The sequence below is a fragment of the Thamnophis sirtalis genome, unplaced genomic scaffold (genome assembly GCF_051295495.1).
Source record: "Thamnophis sirtalis isolate CommonGarterSnake01/CBP01778 unplaced genomic scaffold, rThaSir2_p1.2 scaffold_6, whole genome shotgun sequence".
Classification (NCBI taxonomy): domain Eukaryota; kingdom Metazoa; phylum Chordata; class Lepidosauria; order Squamata; family Natricidae; genus Thamnophis; species Thamnophis sirtalis.
Window position 1 is genome coordinate 66,385,789 of NW_028261386.1, and position 24,769 is coordinate 66,410,557.

The following is a 24,769-nucleotide window of genomic DNA, read 5'->3' on the forward strand; positions in this document are numbered from 1 at the left end:
TGTGATCTCTAGACTGGACTACTGCAATGTGCTCTACATGGGGCAGCCCTTGAAGAGCATTCGGAGACTTCAGCTTGTCCAGAATGCAGCCGCGCGAGCGATTGTGGGTGCACCTTGGTTCACCCACGTAACACCTATCCTCCGCGAGCTGCACTGGCTGCCTATTGGTCTTTGGATACGCTTCAAGGCGCTAGTCATCACCTATAAAGCCCTTCATGGTATTGGACCTGGGTACTTGAGAGACCGCCTGCTGCCAATTACCTCCAATAGACCGATCAGATCCCACAGATTAGGCCTCCTCCGAATTCCATCCGCCGGCCAATGCCGACTGACGACTACCCGGAGGAGAGCCTTCTCTGTGGCTGCTCCGACCCTCTGGAATGAGCTCCCCATGGAGATTCGAACCCTCACCACCCTCCAGGCCTTCCGCAAAGCCCTTAAAACCTGGCTGTTCCGACAGGCCTGGCGCTAAAGAGTTTTTGCCCCCCTTCTCGAATGGTATGGTTGTTGTGTGTTTTTAAATTTTGTATTGTTATGTCTCGTCTTTTTATCCCCCTGTCTGTACCTCCTTCCCTGATTGAATTGTGAGCCACCCTGAGTCCCCTTCAGGGAAAAGGGCGGCATATAAATGTAATCAATCAATCAATCAATCAATCAATCTATGGTCATGTGACTGGGTGGGTATAGCCAAATCAACGTCACTAATGTCGATGGGCGCTTTGCCTTAGCTAGTAATAAGGGTTAACTAGAGAGACAGTTTCTGTAAGCAGGGCAATAAAGATTAGGCTAGAAATAACACCAGAATGTTTCCTTCCTGCCTTCCTTAGCCCTGTAAAGTGGAAAAAACAAAATGAGATTTCTTCCAACAACCAGTTCTCCGAACTGCTTAGAAAGTTAACAACCGGTTCTCCCAAATAGGTGCGGACTGGCTGAATCCCACCACTGGTGTTATCTGGGTTGCATCTTTTTCACCAATCTTAGCAATAAGAATAGCAATAGCAGTTAGACTTATATACTGCTTCATAGGGCTTTCAGCCCTCTCTAAGCGGTTTACAGAGCCAGCATATTGCCCCCAACAATCCGGGTCCTCATTTTACCCACCTCGGAAGGATGGAAGGCTGAGTCAAACCTGAGCTGGTGAGATTTGAACAGCTGAACTGCTGAACTGCAGTCAGCTGAAGCAGCCTGCAGTGCTGCATTTAACCACTGCACCATCTTGGCTCTTATTACAAGGAACACCCAATTTATTACATTCCTTAATAATTTCTCTAGCTTCGTGTATGCATTTGGTTCAGTATATTATTTCTCATCAGACTGAAATAGAAATTTATCTAAATGATGAGAGGTCAAGTTCTATGACATTTCATAATTCAGAAGCCAAATGAAAAATCTCCAGAACCTTCCTCTAATAGCTGTTCTCGGTTCTTTCTCCTAGTTTTCTTCTATTTAACATTTAGCATTAAATAACAAAGTCAAATTATTGCCTGTCTGGCTATGTCTCACACCGTTAATTTCATGCTTACAATAACTGATACTGAATGTTTTTGCCATCTTTAAAGAAAAGGAAAAGTGGGGGGGAAATCTTCATGAAAAATTAACATATATTTGTATATGAGACTAAATGAGCATATTCATTTAAAAAAATGTTTTAAAATGTATGGCGATAGGCTTACATATGTAACTTTCCAATAGCCTTCCATACTTTGGCCCAGGATTTTTCATTGCTACACTGTAACTTGTGAAGCCTTCAGGTGTGTATCTAAAAAGGCTTGTACCTAATAACAGCAACAATAAAACACAGGTAGTCCTCATTTAGTGACTGCCTCAGAAAGTGACCACATGCAGTTGTGACAATGATGAAAAAGTAACTTTGTGACCAATGTCCACATTCATGATCTTGGAGTGCTCTCTGTTGGTCATGTATTTGCCATTACAGTCAGTTAATACACATCGTCTTGTGTCTTTTTCCCCCTCCTTTTCCTCTTGCAGAATGGTGAGCTTGCCTGAACAAGGTACTGTATTTATTCTTGAGCTGCTTTTCTCTGCAGCCCAGTGCATTCCTAAAAAGTGCTAACTGCAAGTTAACCAGCTCAGTTCTGTGATCTTAATTAGTTGATTAGAATCTACTGCAGGCAGGAACTATGCCTGAAACTGACAAGTTCCTAATCAGTTTCACATTAAAGACTTTTGTTTGCCTCTTAAGTGGCTCTCTCCAATGTGTGTTCCCCATTGTGTTTACTCTCTTATATTCCCCTTATATTTATATATATTGTCTTCCAATATGTATAAATATAAACACCAATTTCCTTCTTGCTAAATATCACAGGTCCAGGATGTGCATTCCAAAGGAGAGGAGTCAGGAAAAAGAGCTATATGATTTGCCCTTTTACCTAGGTTCCTCCTGATTCAAGTTCTGAAAACCCACCCAGCTGTTTGAGGTTGTATTCTTCTGATGCTGTAAAAAAGAGGTGGGGAACTGTGGCCTTTTGTGACTTGTTGACTTCAACTCCCAGAATTCAAATCCATGCTAGCTCAGGAATTCTGGGAGTTGAAGTCCACAGATCATAAAGGGGCCATAGTTCCCCACCCCTGCTTTAAACCAAAGGAAAGCTGAAGTAATATTGTTAGTACAGTCATGGTATTTTTCATTTAGGGATCACTTCATTTAAATAACCAAGATACCAGTCCCAACTGGATTCACATAATTAACTTCTCCTCTGCCATCATGCCGCTCCATATTTCTCCTTCAGAACATATTATGAACAATAGACAAAACAGAACCAAATGACCCAACTGCTTGTTAATCCTGATTAGAAATTTAAAATGAACATTTCTAGGGGTGGGTTTCTTTTTAAATTTAAACTCATGTAAATCACAATACAGAAAACAAAAAAAAAGTAACTTTTCTTTCTACTGATGTTAAGTAAACTTCCTTGAGAAACGAACACTTTTATCATAGGGAGGAATAATCAAACACAAAATCATTAAACTGGACTTTCTAACTGTAAGCATATGAAGCTAGCCTTATTTTGATGAAATGTGGGAGAGGAAGGAGGGGGGGAAGGATGGACAGACAATTCAAAGATTTTCCAAGATGCCCATGATTCTGATATTGAGCTGCACGCTGTTATCCCGACTCCTAGTGCTTTCTGCATGGTTTGGCCCCTTTCAGACCTTTAACCCTGAACTTTGGCCCAAAGATGTACTCCTATCGCTGATTCTGAAAAGTAAACTTAAAACCAAATCAGGTTTTGCTAAGGAATAATCAAGGGCTGTACCTGGCACATTATAAAAGATTTGTTTTCATTTAAATATTGTCTTTAACAATAATAATTAAATATGGAAAGTTTGAATATAGTTAAGTGTTCTCCTAGCAAGATCTTACCTGTACCTGTTGAACAATCTCTGTATCTTCTGTCTCTGTTGCCTCAGTAGCAGCTTCAGGTTCTGGATTGGGAAGTAAAATTAAGGCTTTTCAGGGATTACATTTTTACAAGAATATTCTTAGTATGTTCACTTCTGCTTCTACTGCTGGTATAATAAAGGACATCAAGGGCACATCAATTGTTAACACTACAATCAATTATTCTACTGTGTTTCCCCTAATACATAATCCCCCCCCCCCAAAAGGCCAAGCACTGTTTTGAGCACATGCATTAAAATTAAGCCCTACTCCCAAAATTTGGTCCTGTTTAAGTGCAGGCTTGCCGGAGTGGATGACGGCAGTCTTTTTCGGGTGGATGGCAACCAGTAGCTGGAGTGACTGTTACAGGTAGGCAAGGGTGCATGGTTCTTTTCGGCCATGAAAGAAGCAGCCCAGTGGCCAGGCAAGGCATGTGGATCGCATCGCTTGCTCTTTTTGGCCACAAAAGAAGCCGCCCAGTGACCAGTGAGGCACATTGGGAGAGTGGGTCAGTCCTTTTATCTGTGAAAGAAGTGGTCTGGTGGCCAGGAGAGGTGCGCGGGGTGGAAATTAAGACACACCTCGAAAAGAACGCCTAGCCACTTTTTGGGAGGGTCTAAAGAAAATAAGACCTGGTCGTATTTTCGAAGGGTAGACAGTTGTTGCCCTCTTGTGAAAAAAAATGCTCTTCAGTTGTTTTAAATCACAATATTTTCTACTAAGACAATTATTTAAATTGGGTGTGACATTTTCTAACTCATTAAGTCATATAATACTCATACATATTCATTTACATTCAATTTAACTTTCCTCTAAACCAGTGTTTCTGCTGGCTGGGGAATTCTGGGAGTTGAAGTCCGGACATCTTCAAGTTGCCAAGGTTGAGAAACACTGCTCTAAACCCTGACATCGACCATTTACTGTCCGCATGAATGAAAAGAACTGAAGGTAGTCACAAAGTAATTTTTACCAACAAGCAAATTTGTGTGTTTGATTCAGTTTGAATAATTAAAATCAATACCGCATAGTTAAATGTACTTTTAAAAGAGCACACTCATCAATAGCACAAGGATTGAAACATTTAGCTGACCTGCAAGAGATTGGCTGAAGAAAAAAAATCCCCAGAAGATGTAAGCACCAAACTGTATGATTTATAACTAATTTTTATACTGCTGACTATCAGAATCAGATGGCAGTATTCCATAAAACAAAACAAAAAATCAGAATAAAACATACTGCAATATCAATTAAAAATTAAATTAGAACTGTCAACAATTAAAAACAGGTCACAAAAATGTATCTTTAATGCCTTTTTAAAATATTAGCGACTTCAGTTCTCTAATTTCATCAGGAATTGCATCCCCAAAATGAGCAGCGCAACAGAGATGGTACTGAGTGGGAAGAACTTTAGGCTTGCTTTTAGATATATGTATAATCTCTTTGCTTAATGCATTTCTAGTGAAAGTAATTTTTATCAATTAGAATAACTTTCCAAGCAGTATTGAAAAAACACGTTTTCTCCTATTTTGGGGGAGGATTTCAAATTTTGTGCAAATAGCTGCATATATAACAAACTGTAGTACAACCACTTGGGTCAGGATTGCCTTCCTCTATGTCATACTCATGTCTTTTCACGTATATTAGATGTCATGACAACCCACATCCTAGTACTCCATACTAGAGGTAAGAATTCTAGAAAAAAACATATCTGACTTTATCATGAACTTGGTCTCATCTTTCAATTCCTGGTTCTTCTGCTATTCCTGGTTCTTCTATATCAGGTGTCTCCCACCTCCAATCTATAGCCTGTTACTGGTCGTGGCTTGTTACCAGTCGCAGCCCATTGGGAACCGGGCTGCACAAGAGACTGGTGAACTCACAAAGCTCCATTTGTGCATAGCAATAGCACTTAAACTTGTACACCACTTCACAGTGTTTTACAGCCCTCTCTAAGCAGTTTACAGGGTCAGCTTATTGCCCCCAACAATCTGGGTCCTCATTTTACCCACCTAGGAAGGATGGAAGGCTGAGTCAACCTTGAGCCTGGTGAGATTTGAACTTGCATGCATGGAATTAGATTGCACATATGAAACCATCCCCTCCTGCCCACTGGCACTGCCGCAGTTAGTCCACAGAGCCAGAAAGGTTGAAGATTGCTGATCTATACCAGGAACTTCCAGAGTAAGGGAAGTCAGTTCTACCTACAGTATATGGAGCAAGAGCAAGTGACAAGGACTGAAGGATAGGAATGAATGACACAAATATTTTAGGAAGAAACCATTGTGGAATCTTTCTTGACTGGAACTGTAAGGGAGAAGCAACATTGTAACAAGTATTCCTGTTTTTGGAATTCAGGGGTATGTATCCTTTGCCTATGTGTGCTTCTTTGGAAATCATTATAATAATGAATACAGCAGAATCAAATACTTACATAATGTAGGTAATTTAAATTAACATGGAAGACCATATGTCTTAAGTAACTCTACTGATTATTTTAAAAATCCCCACTATTCCCACAACCATAAAATCTGAAGTATTTAATGATGTGGTAAATAAGAGAGCTCTAGAGAAATATAAAGATAGATGCACCTGCTGGCTGATGATTTAAGCTACACTCAGTCCATATGTGATTTTTCCCAGACTGTATTCCCAGCAGTAAGGAGCTTTTTAAAAATGTTTCTATGTAGAAACATTTATACTGCAGCCAGTCTTAAAACGATAATGCCCGTGGAGTGTAGTATATTAAGCTAAAGACATAAATCAATATGTTGTTCTTTTCAACATATTGAATCATTTACTGGTACTTCCTTCATTTCTATAGCCACCTATCTAATCCAATTGATTCTGGGCAGCAAATCCAGTTTGTATTACCAAGCTTTCCCTTGGTTGTTGAACTAATTATGGGGAAAAAAACCCGGAAATAAAATTGCAAAGAGGATCTCCATCTTCCTTTTTCTCCTAAAACTATTAAAACTGTAGTATGGAAATACCTACCCAATTTGTGCAAGGAGAAGCAACAATGAATACTGTAGATATGGTCTGTGGGATTGGATGATGACAATGATCTAATTTGCTTTGTGTTCCCACTCCATTTAACCTGCTATTTTCAATATTCTTCTCAGGCTAACCTAGGTATGTACTGCATGGTATATACACCCACATGCACACACATCTGGATACAAAGAATTTGTCCTGATGATTAATTTCACTTTAATTAGCCTGAATAGAAAATTGGATACATTTACTCAAAGATATTAGAGAATTTTTTCCAATATAAATGAAAACACAGCATTTAGCAGCTCAAGGGAAAGCAATATGAATTTAGAACCATCAACATCGGTTCTAAAGCATTCTTTCCAAGAAAATACTTGCACTAGATGTATTTCTATGGATGTTAAGACTGGGAAGAGGAAAAGTCAGTATTCGAAAATTGTAATGAATTTTTAAAAACTGAACAAATGATAGCTCATGGAATGGTTAACTTCTTTAAATGCCAGGGGCAAGTTGAATACATAGAATGCACACTTTCATCCTAAAACTGATTGACAGAGACTATAGTGGCAATTGCAAAAGAGCATATATCTCTTTCCCTGAATAAGAAGTTCTAGGGCAAAACAATTTAAGAACTAACAGCTCCTAGTTGTCAGTAGCACAGGTGCATTACTTAATAAATAGTTCCCCAGGTGTGGTACACAGCCAGTTTAGTGCAGTAGTGAAGGTATTTGGTGAGCTTAGTCCTATTTCAGACACAAAAACAGCTGGGTGACCTTAGGCCTATCACACACACCAAAGGTGGGTTCCTACCAGTTCGGACTGGTTCTGCCGAGTAGGTAGTAACTTGGCCTACCACACCCCTGAACCAGTTCTATTGTCGGCAGCGCCATCTTGATTTTTGGTTCTGCGCATGCGCAGAACCATCTTCATTGCAAAATATTATTTTTTCCTTTTCTAATGTTGTGCACATGCACAGACCTTTTTATGTGCAAATGCGCACACGTGTGGAGCAAAAACATTTTTTTGTGCGCCGAACTGGCAGTAATGCCATAAGGAACTACTTCTGACACACAGTCAATCCTATGCACTCTCAATCCTAGAAAAAAGACTAGACCAGGGGTGTCAAACTTGTGTTGGCCATGCTCACCCCCATTTTAGTAAAGGGGGGAAGTCGCAATGCCACATGATAACAATGTGACACCTCAAGTTTGATACCCCTGGACTAGACAAACATTAAAAAAAAAACACTCGCTAAGAAAACTGCAAGGACCTGAGCAGGCAGTCACCAGAGTCAAGACTGACACACACAAAGGTCTCAGGTGAGCTTCAGGTGGAAGGTTGAAAGTCTTTATAGGCCAGAACCTTACTTGGTCAAAATGAAACCTGTCTCAAGGTAGAGAAATTTTTTCAGTGATCCTTTTCTCTCCCTCAACCCAAGAAAAAGTTCTTCCTTACGTTTTTTTACTGTTCTTACAAGTCATTTGCTGTAATTTCAGCAAATGAAGATAGGAAGCCTATGTAGACTATCACGGGAGTGTGAAGTTTAAGGGGAATAAATAAAATAGTTTTGTTTTGCAAAGTAAGATTTTATATTTTGAATAAATTAGTACGGATTGTTCTTTTTAGGATCCTTTATCTGGGATTATCTTTAATACACTTATTTATATGTACAATTTATACAGCTATCCATATCACACAATGACTATGGGCAGGAAGAAAAAAAGAAAAGAAAAGAAAAGAAAAGAAGCAGCTGGTTCTTACAAAAAAAACCATTCCATTTTTAATCAATGGAAGCGACACCAAACCAAACAAAATCATGTTGCTAATCAACTGAGATTTTCTTCTATTACTTCAATGTCTGCAGCTTTGCTACTGATGGCTTTGAAAAAAATGAATGTGATGAGTTATGGAAGGTATCTGGGAAGTACAGTTCAGCTAAGATCAGGAGCAGGGCCACATTAGTGAGTTGTAGCTTCCGACAGCCATTAAGCTGGACCAATATACAGTAATCTGTCTGTGTTGATTGATTTACCACCATGGCAACAGCTTGATGCTCCTATAAATTGCCATAGAAAAGGTCATGTCAATCAATGATATTTATTTGGTCAATGATCAGCAACATTTAAAAGAACAAAACTAGACTGAAGCAAATAAACACATTAATGTACTAACAACTAGCAAAGTAAATTACAGAACATAACATTAACTCCTCTATTGCTATGTTAATACTATTGTCACCCAGATGATAAATCTAAAACAATAACAGGTATAAAGTAAGAATAAAAACTAATTCACCAACAATCAGTTAAGATGTATTAAGCCAAAAGTAATATTTAAAACAAAGGTACAAGTCTTTAACTGTATCTTACTTTTACTACATTCACTTAAAATTTAGTGATTACACTGCACACGTAATGAATGGTTTTATATACATCCTAAAGGAGAAAGTTTATGTAAAATTTATCTGGCTTCCTAGGAAATTTATCTATTAGGGGCACAATATAGATTGATGTAATGTCTCTATAAAATTTACATTGTAATAGTATATAAGATGGTTTCGACCTCCATATCAGAGATAGTTAACCTTTTGGATCTTTGGGTTCAAATATTCTAAGTGCCATTATATATGGGGATGTCCAGATACAAAACACTACTTGATGGAAAGGGGGAAATAAAAAGTCCAGTACTTTTCTCTAAAAATATCATAAAAAAGGAAACAAAACCTGACGTATAAAGTCATTACTTTCAATCCTGCTGTTTGCTGCTCTGAGCTGCACTCATTTCAGTGACTCTACCTAAATCATTGTTATATATAGTTGTCTCAAATGCATTTATGCCTCCAAATGGAAGCAGAAAGAATGCCAAAATCATTTCCCTCAGATTCATTACCCATGATGCTGCCGATATATTATTTTAAAAATATAATTTTTGAAAAGTTATGTTCAACTTTATCTGCATCATTTAATCATCATTTTCTCCTTCATCATTTCTCTTTTCTCCTTTGCCTCTGACTGAACCTCAAGCAATTTACCAGCTTTAGAGGCAAACAGGACATCAATATAAAATCAAAATGGAGAAAGATAAAATGCAGTTGCCAATTGCTCATGAATAGTAAGAGCCAAATAGTTGGAACAGTGAAACGAGATTGGGGAGACTCAGCTCCACCCTCATCCATTAACAAACCACCAATAGATTGCTACTTCTTGATAGGTTGTCAATGTCACAATGACAAATATACTGGTTTTTATTTTGTTGTGTTGATGTTTGCTTTGCAAATTATCTCAGGAAGTATTTTTTTTAAGTAATGAACATTGGCAAATTGCTATTAAGACCCTTAAACCTTCTCCCTAAAATGATTTGCTGAAGCTTCAAAATTAATAGTGTTTATTCAGTGGAAAAGAATAATGTGAAATTAATTTCACAGTGTCATGTGAAATATATTGTATGCTCTGGAGTGTGTGAATACAAAACTTACCTTCATCCAGAAGCTCAAAGCAGCATCCACAGCATTCCTTCAATAGCAGTAGACTTATATACCGCTTCATAGGCCTTTCAGGCCTCTCTAAGCGGTTTACAGAGAGTCAGCATATTGCCCCCAACAATCTGGGTCCTCATTTTACCCACCTCGGAAGGATGGAAGGCTGAGTCAACCCTGAGCCGGTGAGATTTGAACCGCTGACCTGCTGATCTAGCAGTAGCCTGCAGTGCTGCATTTAACCACTGCGCCACCTTGGCTCTTGATACCTTCCTCATATTGTTCTTCACAGGAAGAACTTTTGAGGTAGCATTGCTTTTTTATAAAAGTCCCAATTAATAGAAATGTTGACTTTAAATACAGGCTTAAAGATTTGGTAGTTACTGCCATCACTTCCATATACTGGTGTCCACTTACCTTTCTTTATATGGTGCACTTTCTGTTCTTCATCTGGAGGCTTTGCGGCTGACCAGACTGATGGAGTTGTCCTGGGAAATCTTCCTTCCGTGTAATCTGATGAATGAGTGGGTTGATTGACTGCAGCCCAAGTATAAAGTTGATCTTGCTTTATTTCCAAGACAAAAATAAAATACAAACATCATGCATTTTCAAAGCTATGATCTCTCATCTGCTTTTAACAATGCAGTGCTGCTCCAGACTTTGTTTTCACATTTTACTTCATGAAACCTAAAATTGTATTTAAAAAAAAATCTTGAAAAATCATGGTTCTATATTTGCTGAGTTACCAGTATTAAAAAGTCCATTTTTATTCCTGCATAATAAATAACATTAGAATATTAAATTAAATATTTTAAGTCAATGTTTCTTGAAAACTCAATTGTACAAACAAGATTATCTTGATCTTGTACAAAGAAAGACTTCGTGGAAATCCCAATTACCTGTGAACAGGGTAAAGGACTTATACCTTCACATTTAAAACTAAATTGTGTATATAGGACAGCACATACTGAACTCAGAAGCAATTAAAGGAGTTGCTTGCTTGTTTGTTAGCCCAGTAAATTTAGTTCATAAACACGATGCCATCCTCATGTTGATATGGAACAATACCTTGGGAATAGAAAATCTAAGATGAACTCTTTGTTGACCTTTAAAAAGCATAAATTGTGAATAACAATTTTGTTTTAGAATTTGACCAAATTTGATGGCATATTAGACTAAGATATAATATTAGTCAGCTTGTTTGCTGAAGTTGCCATGATAAGATTTGTTAATTTAACTTAACAAAGCTGAAAACTTAATTTATAAACTTGTAAGTACTTTAAAAGTAGTGAAGCCGTAACAGTATTATTTCTGTAATAACTGCTGAAAATGTGACTGTTATATCCCAAGTACTTTGTGTATTACTATAAAGGAAAGATAAGTAAAAATACTATACACATTTATCTTTGAAAGCTCCCTTTGTATAACCTTGTAGTTCCTATTTGAGATATTTTAAAAGATTATATAAATTAATCTGGGGTCTAGAAAGAAATTATAAAGTCTTCTCTGAAATTCACATGATAACCCATTTCTATTTTCCTTGCCCAGTAGTACTGGGAGCTTTTTGGAAATGGCAACCTTTATACTTTATAAAACCTCTTTCATGTTGATGCATACAAAAAGTTTTTGAAACAAAACCCCACATAGTTGCTGAAAATAAAGCAAGAAAACGATCAATTCTTAATACAATATAGCAATATGGGATTTTTAAATGATTTTATATTTTACGATTTTATGATATTTACAATATTAGCATGTATGTATACAGCCTTTTATCACAAAAATTGAACATTTAACTATGACATTTATATATTATGTCTTCCTTTCTGATATTTATCTTGATAAATCAGACAGAGGTTTACCTTTGATACCTTTGCAGAAATCATTTTGGTTTACAAGGAAGGAAAGTTGGTACAGTCAAATCACCAAATATATCTATATGAAACATCCAGTTTTTCTTTAAAAGTTTCTTTAAAACTTTCAATAACAATAACACAATAATTGTAATAATACCAACTTTTAATCTGTTATTAAGCAGAGTAGTCTTACAAGTTAATTGCTCAGCAAACAGCTGCTTACAAAATGTATATAACATATCTTCTTTCACAATGATGTCGGCTTCTGGTTTAAAACTGCAGAGCTATCTTATAAGGGCGAGGCACCCTATTTGCCTGCAGAATCTGGAGAGTGCATCCAGTTTCAAATCAATACAGCTACTGCCTTCTCTCATTACATTCACCCAAACAGTTCTAATTTTCTCACAGATCTACCTCTATTCTAGTTTACAAAATAGTTACTTCCAATTGATAGAAAATTACATTGTTAATTGCAATGTTATCAGTTAAAGCCATAGAGTACTTACATTAAGAGCAAACCAAATGAGACCTCCAAGCTGAATTATAGGAATGCTATTATCTTGTTTGTTGCTATACTGACGTAGGCAGACTCATCTTATGAATAAGTAAGTAGCAACTAAAATCTTACAGCGCAGTTTGCAGCAGATATTTTAACTCCTAGCACTCTCTGTTCACAACAGTTTCAGCTCTTGGAAATTCCTCAAACAAGGAAAATTTAAGAGTGGCATGTGATGCAAATTGAATTTAATCAATTCATACTTAATGACTTGAAACAGTTGCAGGAACCTACAGTGACTTTTAGTCAGCAATAGGAAGGAAGGAAGGAAGGAAGGAAGGAAGGAAGGAAGGAAGGAAGGAAGGAAGGAAGGAAGGAAGGAAAATAAAAAGTACTGGGAAATTAAAGAACAGATATTACCAAAAATTGTATTTTCTTGCTTTTGGCTTTGAAGTTTCTTGAACATTTTCCAGTTCTATTTTTAATAATAAAAAAATGCCAGGTATAACAGAAGAACAATGTCATTTCCAAAAAGTCTCCTTGGTTTTTTTTAAACATTTATTTTTGATTAACAGATAACACCCTTATTGCAGACATGTTCTTATTGCAAGCAATTGGAGCTAAACTTTCAATGTCCATACCACTGATAGGTTTCTTTCAGAAAGATTTAGTAGTTCATCCTGCTAAAAATTTTGTTTGCTTCATAAAGCCTTCCCAATATTTGTTTTGATACCTAGTATAAAGAATGTAAATTCTGAGAGTAGAATGAACTTTTGCAAAATAAAGTTTCTCAAAATGTCCCTGCTTGTCTGCAAAGTAAGAAATATATTTCAAAACAAAATTAGAACAGAATCCCTAAATAAAGATGGACCAGCATTGAGCAAGATGCTAAGCAGTCTGGTGGTTTGACTTATCCAGAAAATTCCATTCTATGCTATTTGTGAGGAAAGAAATACAATAAAACAGACATGCTCTTATTGCAGTCATATTCTTATTGCAAGCAATTGGAGATAAACCTTCAATGTTCAGAAAAGTGGATATTGTTCCTTAGTTAGACATTAAGTCTCTTGGATAATACTGAGAGCCTGCCAGTGAGTCAGTTGACAGGAAAACTGGGATGAGTCACTATTCCTGTCATTAAAATCCCATATTAGAAGGAGAATGACATGACTCACATGTGTATCTCTGAGTTCTTGATGCAGCATCTGAAAGGTGGCTCACTCTGGAAAAGCTCACACAGATCTCCCAGGCAGGGAGAATGCAGAATGTGAGCGCACCACATGGATGCTGAGATTCAGGGAGCCTTTCAATAAGAAATGTGTCTTCGTTTCACAGCAGATTATAGAATTTTGAGATGAACTAGACATAAAAATATGCACAGACTATCCACAGCTGCCAAATGTAATACCTTAAAAAGACTTGCCTGTGCCTGCTATGGATAGTTTTTGAGCTTGAATTCCTGTGTCTATTGGTGTGGAACTCCCAAAATGCAAAGATTGACATAAGATTGATTACGCTACTAAGATTTTGCTGTGTGCATACAAACTGCTGTTCATAGGGCATAATATATCTTGATTTTGGTTGCCAAGGTTTTTTTTTCTCAACTGAAAGTATCAAGACATCCTTTCCTGCCCTACTGAACTAAAGATGTGTGGATAAATTATTTTATTTATTTGAGTTTTGTCCTGTTTATTTATTTCTTTATTTGCTTGCTATTATTCTATTTTGTCTTTCATTCAGGACCTTAGGGCAGAATATTAAAATGGTATTTAAAATAAATGATACTTTAGGCTGTTGCTTGAAGTATTGTTAGGAATTTTTTTGCTGCAAATTCTGTTTTCCTTGCAATTTGGATTTTAAATGAAATGAATGAAATGAAAATTATCCATCTGCCTATTGACATATAGGCCTAGGATGGGAAAATACTAACTGAAGGGACTTAAAATAGGTCACTAAAATTTTTCTATGTATTTCCATTATTTCTTATGGGCACCTTTTATTTTCTTTTAAAATATCATATTTTGCAATTATTTGCCAATTGCCAATTGTGCCAAGACAAATATTCCAGTCTGCCTCTGACTAAATGCTTGAAAGAAAGCATTTTATATTTTACTCGAATAAAAAATATATTTTCTAAGTATTTCCTGAATTCAGATTCTGCATGTTTCTAAGCATACTATATGTTTCCTGTAGGCAATCAACCTAATAAATAACATTGACATTTTCTTCCTAAGTATTAACTAAATATGCATTGTTAACCATTTAAAATAAATACTAAAAGACATATTTGCCATTAAAAAGCAATACTTTGATTTCTAATCAATGCAACTCTTCCATACTAGGATGTTCATTTACTAACCATTTTCAAGAGGTCTTGCAAATACTTTAAGCCTTCTACTTATACCCTTGCTAAGTTGATTTTTTACTTTTAAGTAGGTATATGGGTCTAAAAAGTGGAATGAAGAGAAAGAGGAATGAAATATCATATTTCTGGTGGGACTAGGAGGCATCTCCAGTTTTGGATAGTGACATGTGGGTGCTGGGCAGGGACTTGAACTTTCTTTTGGGTGGGGAAAACCTGGAAACTTTGAGATTCGGGTTTTCCCAGATGTGCCAATATGACATCTCTAATAAAATTGAACTGAGAAAACTTAAGCCTCAGAATTTTCTTTTGTTTGGGGGTGTTACTTGGAACAATAATAATATTAAATCCATGGTGATTTAAAGAGGAAGAGGAATGCAAAAGCTGATGAAATATGGGGACATGTTGACTGGAGGACAGGGATCGACCTGGAGGCGCGTCACTTGTGGGGTGCCCCAGGGGTCAGTTCTCTCACTCCTCCTGTCCAACATATATATGAAACCGCTGGGCAAGATCATCTGTGGTTTTGGGGTACGGTATCATCAATATGCTTTTCATCTCTACCCCAAACCAACCAAACGATGCCCTCGACGTGATGTCCCAATGCCTGGAGGCTGTGCGGATCTGGATGGGGGGGAATGGGCTCAAGTTCAATCCCTCCAAGACTGAGTGGCTGTGGTTTCCGTCATCCCGATTTGTGCATTTTGTTCCATCTTTGATGATAGAGGGAGAAGTTTTAGCCCCTCAGAGAGGGCCTGTAATCTGGGAGTCCTCCTGGATATGCGGCTTAGTTTAGAAGAACACCTGACGGCCGTGACCAGGGGGGCCTTTTACCAGGTTTGCCTGGTACATCAGTTGCACCCCTTCTTGGATCGAGATGCTCTGTGCACAGTCACTTATGCCCTCATCCTTTCTCGCCTGGACTACTGCAACGCTCTCTACATGGGGCTGCCCTTGAAGAGCACCCAGAGGCTTCAGCTCATCCAGAATGCGGCCACGCAGGTTATCATGGGGGGTACCTAGGTGCTCCCATGTTGCACCCCTTTTAGGCGGCCTGCACTGGTTGCCGGTTATTTTCCGGGATCGATTCAAGGTACTAATTATGACCTTTAAAGCACTCCATGGTTTAGGCCCAGGGTACCTGCAAGACCACCTACTGTCATCAGTAGCCTCCCACCGCCCAGTGCAATCCCACAGAGTTGGCCTCCTCAGGGTGCCGTCGGCCAGAAAGTGTTGGCAAGCGACCCCCAGGGGGAGACCCTTCTCTGTGGTAGCGTCTTCCCTCTGGAATGAGCTTCCCCCAGAGCTTTGCATAATCCCTGACCTGCAGTCCTTCCAACGTGCCCTAAAAAGTTGGCTTTTCCAGCAAGCTGGCCTGGCCTGAACAGAATAAAATAAATGATTAATTTAATTGTTAATTTTAATCTATTTTTTAAAATTTTATTATTATTATGAATTGGGTTTGTTTTTGGATACTTTATTTAATTTCCTTTTTAACTTTTGTAATATGTGTTTTTTTTTATGTTGTACGCCGCCCTGAGTCCTTTGGGAGAAGGGCGGCATATAAATCCAATAAACAAACAGACAGACAGACAGACAGACAGACAGACATAGTGACCTGACAGAATCATTGAGAATCAGACAAAATACAAGTTTAATAAACTATTATTATAAAAGCTTTTTCATTTTATATTACTTTGTCTATTTTATGGTGCTATCAGTTCTTGTTTGCAAGCAAATGGTATTTCCTGCAAATATTCCAGTGAACTATTGCTGTTAGTTTGTCATGCCATTGTTTGCAGGCAGACTGTGTGATCTTCCTGCAACAGCTACTGTAATTAAGTTGTCCTTTGTTTCTTCAGCTTCTTTTCAGATATTTATTTAGGTACCACAAATAAATAGAGGGTAGTACTGAATTCAGGGCAGTCTAATATGGTCTAGATTGCAGCTATCATTCTATTTGTATTTACAGATGGCTCCAAAATATATATCTGAGAATCTATGTTATTAATAAAATCAACTGATTGATGACATAGCCTGGTCTTGTACTATTGTTTTCCTACTATGACTTCCAAATCCTCTACCAAATCTCATTTTATCTGAATTAATGTCTAAAGAGACTTCTAAAAGGAATGCATCGAGAGATACCACTAAAAAGTAATGCAAATAAGTTATAATAGCAACAGTTATGTCTGTAGTCTTTGTGTTATAATTATTTTTGTGGGTTTCATTTAATTAATACATTGAGTTATTAAGTAATTTAGTAAATATAATTGAATGCATGGCCTAAGAAAATGAAATAAAGCAGAAGAACAATTTATCAATATCTGCTGGTATCTTGCTAACACAGTTTTCAAACAACCAACACTATGATTTTATACATGGAATCACCAGACAGTATCCACAGCAATCAGATTGACTATATTGTTGGTAGAAGGAAGGGGAAGAGCTCAATTATAACAGCTAAGATGTGGCCAGGGGCTGACTATGGAACAGATTATAAATTGCTCATATGCAAATTCCAAGTAAAATTAAAGCAAAAGAAAGCCAACCAGTTTCCACAATATGGTCTGGAGCATATGCTACCATTTTCAAGGAAAACATTAGGGATCACTTGAAGTCCTGTATATCAATTATGGTGAACCAGAAAAACTGTGGGATGAACTTAAAGAAATTTTATGAATATAAAAAGAGTCTGTTGGCAAAGAAGAAAGCAAATTGGATTAGAATAAATTGTAGAAATTGCCAAGAGGAGCACAGGCGGGCAGGTGGGCCAACCGGAGCATCATACCAGAACGGTACCTGGTGCTCCTGGCAGGCACCGGTACGCCCATACCAGGGCATACCAGTTGTAACTCACCACTGGCAGCAAGACTGACAGATCCAAATGTTTAGTGGTGATGGGCACATTATATTGGAAGATATGAAGAACAGTTTGGGAGCAGATCTTTCTGGAGAAAACCTATTTTTGTGATTGGTAAAAGTTGACACCTGTTTTACGGCTTATCTACTCAATCAATCAATCAATCAATAATATACATTAGTATATATTAATTTATAGGTAATCCTCAATTTAGGATTGCTAGACATTTAGCAACCACTTGTAGATAGAACAAACCTCCCCAGAGTTGCTTAGTATCTATTTTCAAAGTTGCAATACCAGCAAAGACATCCCCCCCCACCCCCACAGTCAAATAATCACATTTTGGCCACTAGTTACGTGACTATGAACTGTGAGTTTTTTTGCCAGTTTCTGGTGTTTAATTCCAGTGTCTAGCAAAAAATCATCTATTAGGGAAAATGGATTTGCTTAACACTCATTGCATTTGCTTCACTATCATGACATTTTCTTAAAGACTGCTGCAAAAACTTCAAAAAGTCAGGTCTGATCATGTGATGCCACGACTTACGATAACAACAACTTAGAATTCTCATTCCAGGCTTGATTACAGTTGTAAATTAAGAAAAATCTGTGTTGAAAAAGCCTACGTTGGTTAAAACATAGGGGTAGATGGCATAAAATAAAATAAAATGTAAAGGACAGCATATCTTGTGGATATTTAAATGACAATACAAAATAAATATCTTAAGAAATACTCAACAGAATGCAAACATAAAAGAACAAATTATCACAAGAAATTCTATTAAGTAGAAACAAGAGTTTAAGCTATGGCTTACATCAAATGCTGGTGCACTTTGTTGTGCATTCTGACTACTTGGTTCTCTGAAGCAGTCACTGAAGGGGAGCAAAAGACCCATTGCAATGATCCAAGAACAAAGCTTCTCTGCTTCTTCTTGGGGTGCATTCTCCTGCTGACTGGAGAGCTTTTCTAGCAGAGTTCGCCCTGGAGGGGAAAAGGTTAATGAGTTAAGGTTAGAATTATCACTATCTATGAAGCATCACAATCTGACAGGCAGAAAATATTATCTAACTCTTCAGATACTACAAAAGGGACATGGTGGCTCAGTGGCTAAGATGCTGAGCTTGTCAGTCAGAAAGGTCGGCAGTTCAGCGGTTCAAATCTCTAGTGCCGCGTAATGGTGAGTTCCTGTTACTTGTCCCAGATTCTGCCAACCTAGCAGTTTGAAAGCATGTAAAATGCAAGTAGAAAAATAGGAACCACCTTTGATGGGAAGGTAACAGCATTCTGGGCACCTTCGGCGTTTTGTCATGCCAGGCACATGACCACGGAAACGTCTTTGGACAGCGCTGGCTCTTCAGCTTTGAAACAGACATGAGCACCGCCCCCTAGAGTCGGGAATGACTAGCACATGTGTGAGGGGAACCTTTATCTTTACATGTGAATAAAACACCTCTTCAAATATTTTACTATAGCTTATATTTGATAAGCATCAAACACCATAATCTCAATATGATCTAGATAACACCATCTTGGATACGGATAGGCTATTTTGGAACAGTAACTGCTACTTTAAAAACAACGTCAGCGAGTTAACTACTAAATTTGGAGACCTAGACGCTGCTGGATCATCTGCAAGGAGCTGCTTGGCTTCAGTTATATCTCTTGCATGCGTCATAGGCACATGGAAGTACATTGGAGGATTATATCAGCTACTTGTACAAGCTATTCCATAGCTTCCTCTGCTGTAGTTAAGTGCTCAGCAAATAGCACTACCTTTTCATAACTTAATTAAATTGCTACCACGGGGTATTAAAACTTAATTTTTCATCATAAAGTTCTTAAATGTAAAATAGCATTTCACCTATAACCTACTGTTTATCTGGGAAGATTTATTGGATGACGCATCAAGCTTATTTATAGACAAACATTCCAAAATGTTCTGCCTGACAGTAAAATGTGAGGGAGGAAGAGAAAGAGATTGAGTATAATTATCACAAACTATTGCTGTACTTCTAGGGGGGAAACTTTCTTCTACTGGCCAGCTTTTTTCTGAGCTTTACAAGCTTTTAAGAGTATGATTAGAAGTGGGAGGTTGTGTGGTAGCAACAACCTACCAAATGATGCTTTCTTGCACTGCAATCAAATTCTGCCAGGATTTTAGCTCTCAATGAATTGGAACTGGTTTAAATTGAGATATAATGATATAGCTAACTTGATTGCTCTTGGCCATCTTAACAAAAAGCAACATTTAAAAATATGTGTGCTTAAAAAAATAAAGAGAAGATCTTTTACATAAAAGCTCATAAACTGAACTATATGAAATAAGAAGAGGTCCGCATGGTATAGTGGTTTAGGTCTTGGGTCAGAAGAAGGCAGAGCCTGGTTCTAACCCAACCTTAACCAAAAAGGGACTAAAAGGTTGAAGTGGTGACTGCAACAATGCAATGAAAGCTCCCACCTCCATATTTAAAAAATGTGCAGCTGCCCCATGTTGTTTTAGGCAAATTGGTCCTCCACACAATTCCCTCATAAGGCTCTTGAGAAGAAGAAAAAACAGAAGATCCTGCTATGCACAGATCCTTGAACATTGTGTATAAAAGATAAAAAGTAAATCTAATAAATAAAAGTAAAGGTAAGTTAAAAAGTCAGATGTAGTGAGATGTAAGTATTAACTTATGGGAGCATTTTCAGTTGTAAAGAGGAACATGTGTACTAAACTAGAAACATATAGGTTGTCCTAATTTCACTCCATGTAATTCTACATACACTTTGTTAAATCTATTCTATTCCATATTTTAATTTAAACATGTTCAAAATTATACATACTTAAATATTCATATTATCTTTAAAAACCTTGTCCCACAAATATACAGTAGCCAACCCCAATTCTATTGGCTTTTGCAAAGCTATGAAGTCCTGGCTCATCCAATGCTATAGGTATTGGTGATTAATTATTTTGTTATTTTACTGAGCCTCACTGTGGTTTTATCTGGTCTTTCTTGGTTTAGTGGGATGCTTTGTTTTTACTTTGTTCACAACCCAGAGTCTCTTGTACTGTCCAGTTAGATGATTGTATATTATTAGATTAACTAACAGGACTAAAATAAATATTTTCTTAAACAAGTGTTGAAGGATTTTGAGTAGCAAAATCTGTCAAAGTTCTCTAACCCATCTACTAAGCTAGGAAAAAATGAATCAGATATGTTAGTTTAAAAGAGTAAAAAAGAAATGACATTCTTGAGCCACCCCCTCAAGAAACATGACGTGGCTCCTGCCAACTTGCCAGTCTGCCAATCTTTTTATAAATAAACCTCAGTTTACCCAAATTCATCAAATGGATTAGTCTGTTTCTGCTGGAAAAACAGCAGAAAGTTCAGTTTATGCTCACATCAGCACATGAACACGATATGGCAATAGTACATAGAAGCTATCAAAAAGGTACAAGGAAACAGGAAAGGAACATGGTTGAGGGAGCCTACCAGCTCCTTAATACAAAAGTTTTGAAGATGGGTTTTTACATCTCTTACAATGAATATTATTTTTAGAATGGAAAGATTCCCAATAGCAGGAAGGAGACTATTATAACATTAATATCTAAAGATCTACAAGATTTGACTTTAATAAGAAACTATTGACCAGTGAAAGGGCTGCAGTGGTTCAGTGGCTAAGACACTGAACTTGTCAATCGGAAAGGTCAACAGTTTGGAGTTTTGAATCCCTAGTGCCACATATTGGAGTGAGCTCCCATTACTTGTCCCAGCTTCTGCCAACCTAGCAGTTCAAAAGCATGTAAAAAATGCAAGTAGAAAAATAGGGACTACTTTGGTGGGAAGGTAATAGCATTCCATGTGTCTTCAGTGTTTAGTCATGCTGGCCACATGGCCATGGAGAAGTCTTTGGACAGCACTGGCTCTTCAGCTTTGAAATGGAGATGAGCACTGCCTCCTAGAGTCAGGAACAACTAGCACATATGTGCGAGGGGAACCTTTATCTTTACCTTTATTGACCAATGAAACTATTGACTTTACTGAATAATGATCAATTGTTTGCTATGCTACTGCTCTTAATGCTTATTCCTATTTATAGGCAACCCTATAACAGAGTTCTTAGTTGACTCACACAAGAGAATATACATTCATAAGGACAATAAATCCTAAGCCCATACTACAGAACTAACCTCACCGAATACAATAGGGTTTATTTTTAGCCAAACATGCACAGGAGACATCATTAGTTACTAATTTGCTCCAAAATAATCAGCTGTCATGTTCAAAGCTACCTAATGATTTTAGAAACACAAATTGTTCCAAACAGCTGCTTGAGATAAGATTTTTTTTAAACAACAACATATAAATATCAATGTATTTTCACCAGAACAAATAAAAGAAGCAAAGCAAACATTTTTTAATTCTTCAAATAATATAAACATATTGACCTCCCAATTCAATGATTAAACTCTGTAGACTGTTCTAAAGGACAAGAAGAAATAAATGAGCATTTGGTGACACACTGATTACTGTATTTTGCTTTTTTTTAAAAAATAGGTGAAGATGCAATGCAACCTAATGGAAGGTAAGCTCTCTGGCTAATATTTTGCAGTAAATTTAGCAGCAATTCATGAATGCTAAGATGTTTCTGTCATTTAAAAGGGATGCTTAAGAAGTGAAACTTTCAAATAGGATTGAAACCTCTCTTGACGACATCAGGAAGAAAAACAATAGAAAATCCAGTTCTGTCTGTTTTAATAATATGGCCTCTCTCCCACTGCCTTATCATGTGCCCCATAAACATTTAGTACACATAGGCTCACATTCAAAGCATAGCCCTTCCCTGGATGTAAGATTTCTTCTTCTCAATCTAGCAACAGACATCCCTTAAATACATGGTTTGTGTACATAATCAAACTCCTAAATGTGAAAAATAGGGAACATTACAAAAGAATGCTAGGATCTAGACCAGTGCATCTCAGGAACTTTACGATGTGGAGGACTCCACATCATTCCAGAATTAACCAGCCTCCCCAAATGCTGGGAGTCAAAGTTTTAATTGAACATCTGAAAGTTGCTGTGGTTGACAAACACTACCATCTACCATCTTGTGTGGAAATTGCATCCCTGCTATTATAAATTCATTTTTTTAAAAAAAATACATTTCTGAGCTAAAAAATATTTCAAAGTCTATGTACACACATACCCACAGCCAGCACCAATCAGCACCAATCTACCAATCATGATACAGCCACAAATCCAATCAATCCACTTGCTGCACTCCACCTGATAGGCTATTTTGGAACAGTAACTGCTACTTTAAAAACAACAATGTCAGAGAATTAACTACTAAATTTGAAGACCTACAGGCTGCTGGATCATCTGCAAGGAACTCCTTTGCTTCAGTTATATCTCTTGCATGCATCATAGGCACATGGAAGTACATTGGAGGATTATATCAGCTATATATGCAAATAAGCAAATTATGTTATTAAAATGGAACTGATTCCTGTAATTCTCTAGCACTCCAGAATGTCAAGCTGTGGAATGTCCTTAGGAAAATAGGAATCCCACAACATCTCATGGTCTTCAAATAAAATCTATAGCTACAAGAAGCCAAAGTCTGTATGAAACAGACTGGTAGGCTGACAAGAGGGCGAGACAAGATTCTCTCTTTATTTATTCAATTTATTTATGGAATATGGTGTAGTAGGTAAAGGCATTGGGCTAAAATTCAGGAGACTGTGGGTTGTTTTGGCCTTTCAGGATTGACTGTCAACACTAAATAATCTAATAGACAAGAAATATGCCACAATAGCACTTAGCAGAATAGCATTAGAGGCTGTGGTATTCTTTATTTACCTAAATCAATAATGTTCAGGCAATAATGTTCAATATGATAATTTGTGGAAACAAAAGTTAGACTTTGAAGGAACAAAACTGAAAAAGTATTTTTGCTTTTGAACATGAATACTTGAGAAGAATCTTGAGTATACCAAGCAAAACCAGAAAAGCAAATCAATTTATAAAACAAATCAATCTAAAGTTCTCCCTTAAGGCACAAATTACCAGACTCAGACTATCATACTTGGATTATATTACCTGAAGTCTCAATCCTTGAAAAGTTCATAATGTTGGGAAAGGGGAAGGAAATAAAAAAAATACAACTAAAAGCAAGGTGAATAGATTCATTATAAGGCAATTGCCGGTAATGTACTACTGAGAAATCTAGACAACTAGATTGATGGCATATTGACTTGGACAAAGTCTGTCTATAGAGTCACTAAAAGTGGACATGGAATTGATGGCATTTAATCAACTAATCTAAGAAAATTCCTGTAATAGCCAATAGCAATTGCACTGAATTTGGAAAGTCCTGTTTTCAAGCTGTCGATTTGAAGATTTGCTTCAACGTATTATTTTTCTTACTTCTCATTACAGCATATAAGGAGCAATTCTTCTTCTGGCAACTCATTCTATGTTGACTAATAGATCAGCCATACAGATGTTAATATCATCAAGAGATGATTGCAATTACCATGTAAATTAGCATCTTAAACCTATCTCACAAAAAGACCTTTTATATTTCCCTTGTATTCAAAGTGTCCTACACTTTCATATTCGCAAAACATTAAAAATAATTCTTTGCCGGCTAAACGATGATTGCCATTTTGGTTGCAAAGTAGTAAATAAATATCTGCATTTACACTGAGGTTAGATCCCGTTACTAAATTTTACCGTAGCTGATGGGTATTCCTCCGTTTGACTCATTCTCAAAAGCACTTAGGGCAGTTTTTCAGGATAATACCTCATTCTTTCCTCTCAATAATCATGTTGGGTTTGACCTGCAGATATTTATAGGCCTTGGCTCATAGAGTGTCCTTGAAATATATAAATACGAGAAACTTAATAAATAAAGTTTAGGCTTTATTTATTAAAATCATTTTCTTTAGATGTGTGTAAATAACATTTGGGTGGCTTATAGCAATTAAAAATGCAAACAATAAGCAGGATAAAAGCAATAATCAGAAGTAAAACTAAAATCACTACCAGCCAAACAACTAGTTTATAATTAAGAGATCAGTGGAAGGGGGGGGCTGTTGCCATTTCCCTAAATAGTGTTAAAATTGGGGCCATATGTTCTTCTCTGGGGTGTAGAGTCCATACTCCACAGGAACCAAAGGGGAGAAAAAATTTCTTCCCCGGGGCTAGATGAGCTTCTACTGTTATGGATTTGTAGGACTACATGGTTCAGATTTCCTCTATGAAACAATGTCATTTTATGAAGCAAAAGACCTTCTCTGTTGCAGTGCTTTGGACAATATACAAATG

General features: G+C 37.1%; 1 protein-coding gene across 1 annotated transcript in view; it reads right to left on the minus strand.

The window, feature by feature from the left end:
- Positions 1 to 24,769, minus strand: part of FMN2 (formin 2) — a 183,540-nt gene that overhangs the window by 138,970 nt on the left and 19,801 nt on the right. The window contains exons 2-4 of the mRNA XM_087718047.1: positions 18,265 to 18,431; positions 10,290 to 10,437; positions 3,386 to 3,447 (exon numbers count right to left, since the gene is read on the minus strand). Coding sequence (XP_087574173.1) covers positions 3,386 to 3,447; positions 10,290 to 10,437; positions 18,265 to 18,431 — 377 coding nt within the window. The remainder of the gene's footprint in view (positions 1 to 3,385; positions 3,448 to 10,289; positions 10,438 to 18,264; positions 18,432 to 24,769) is intronic.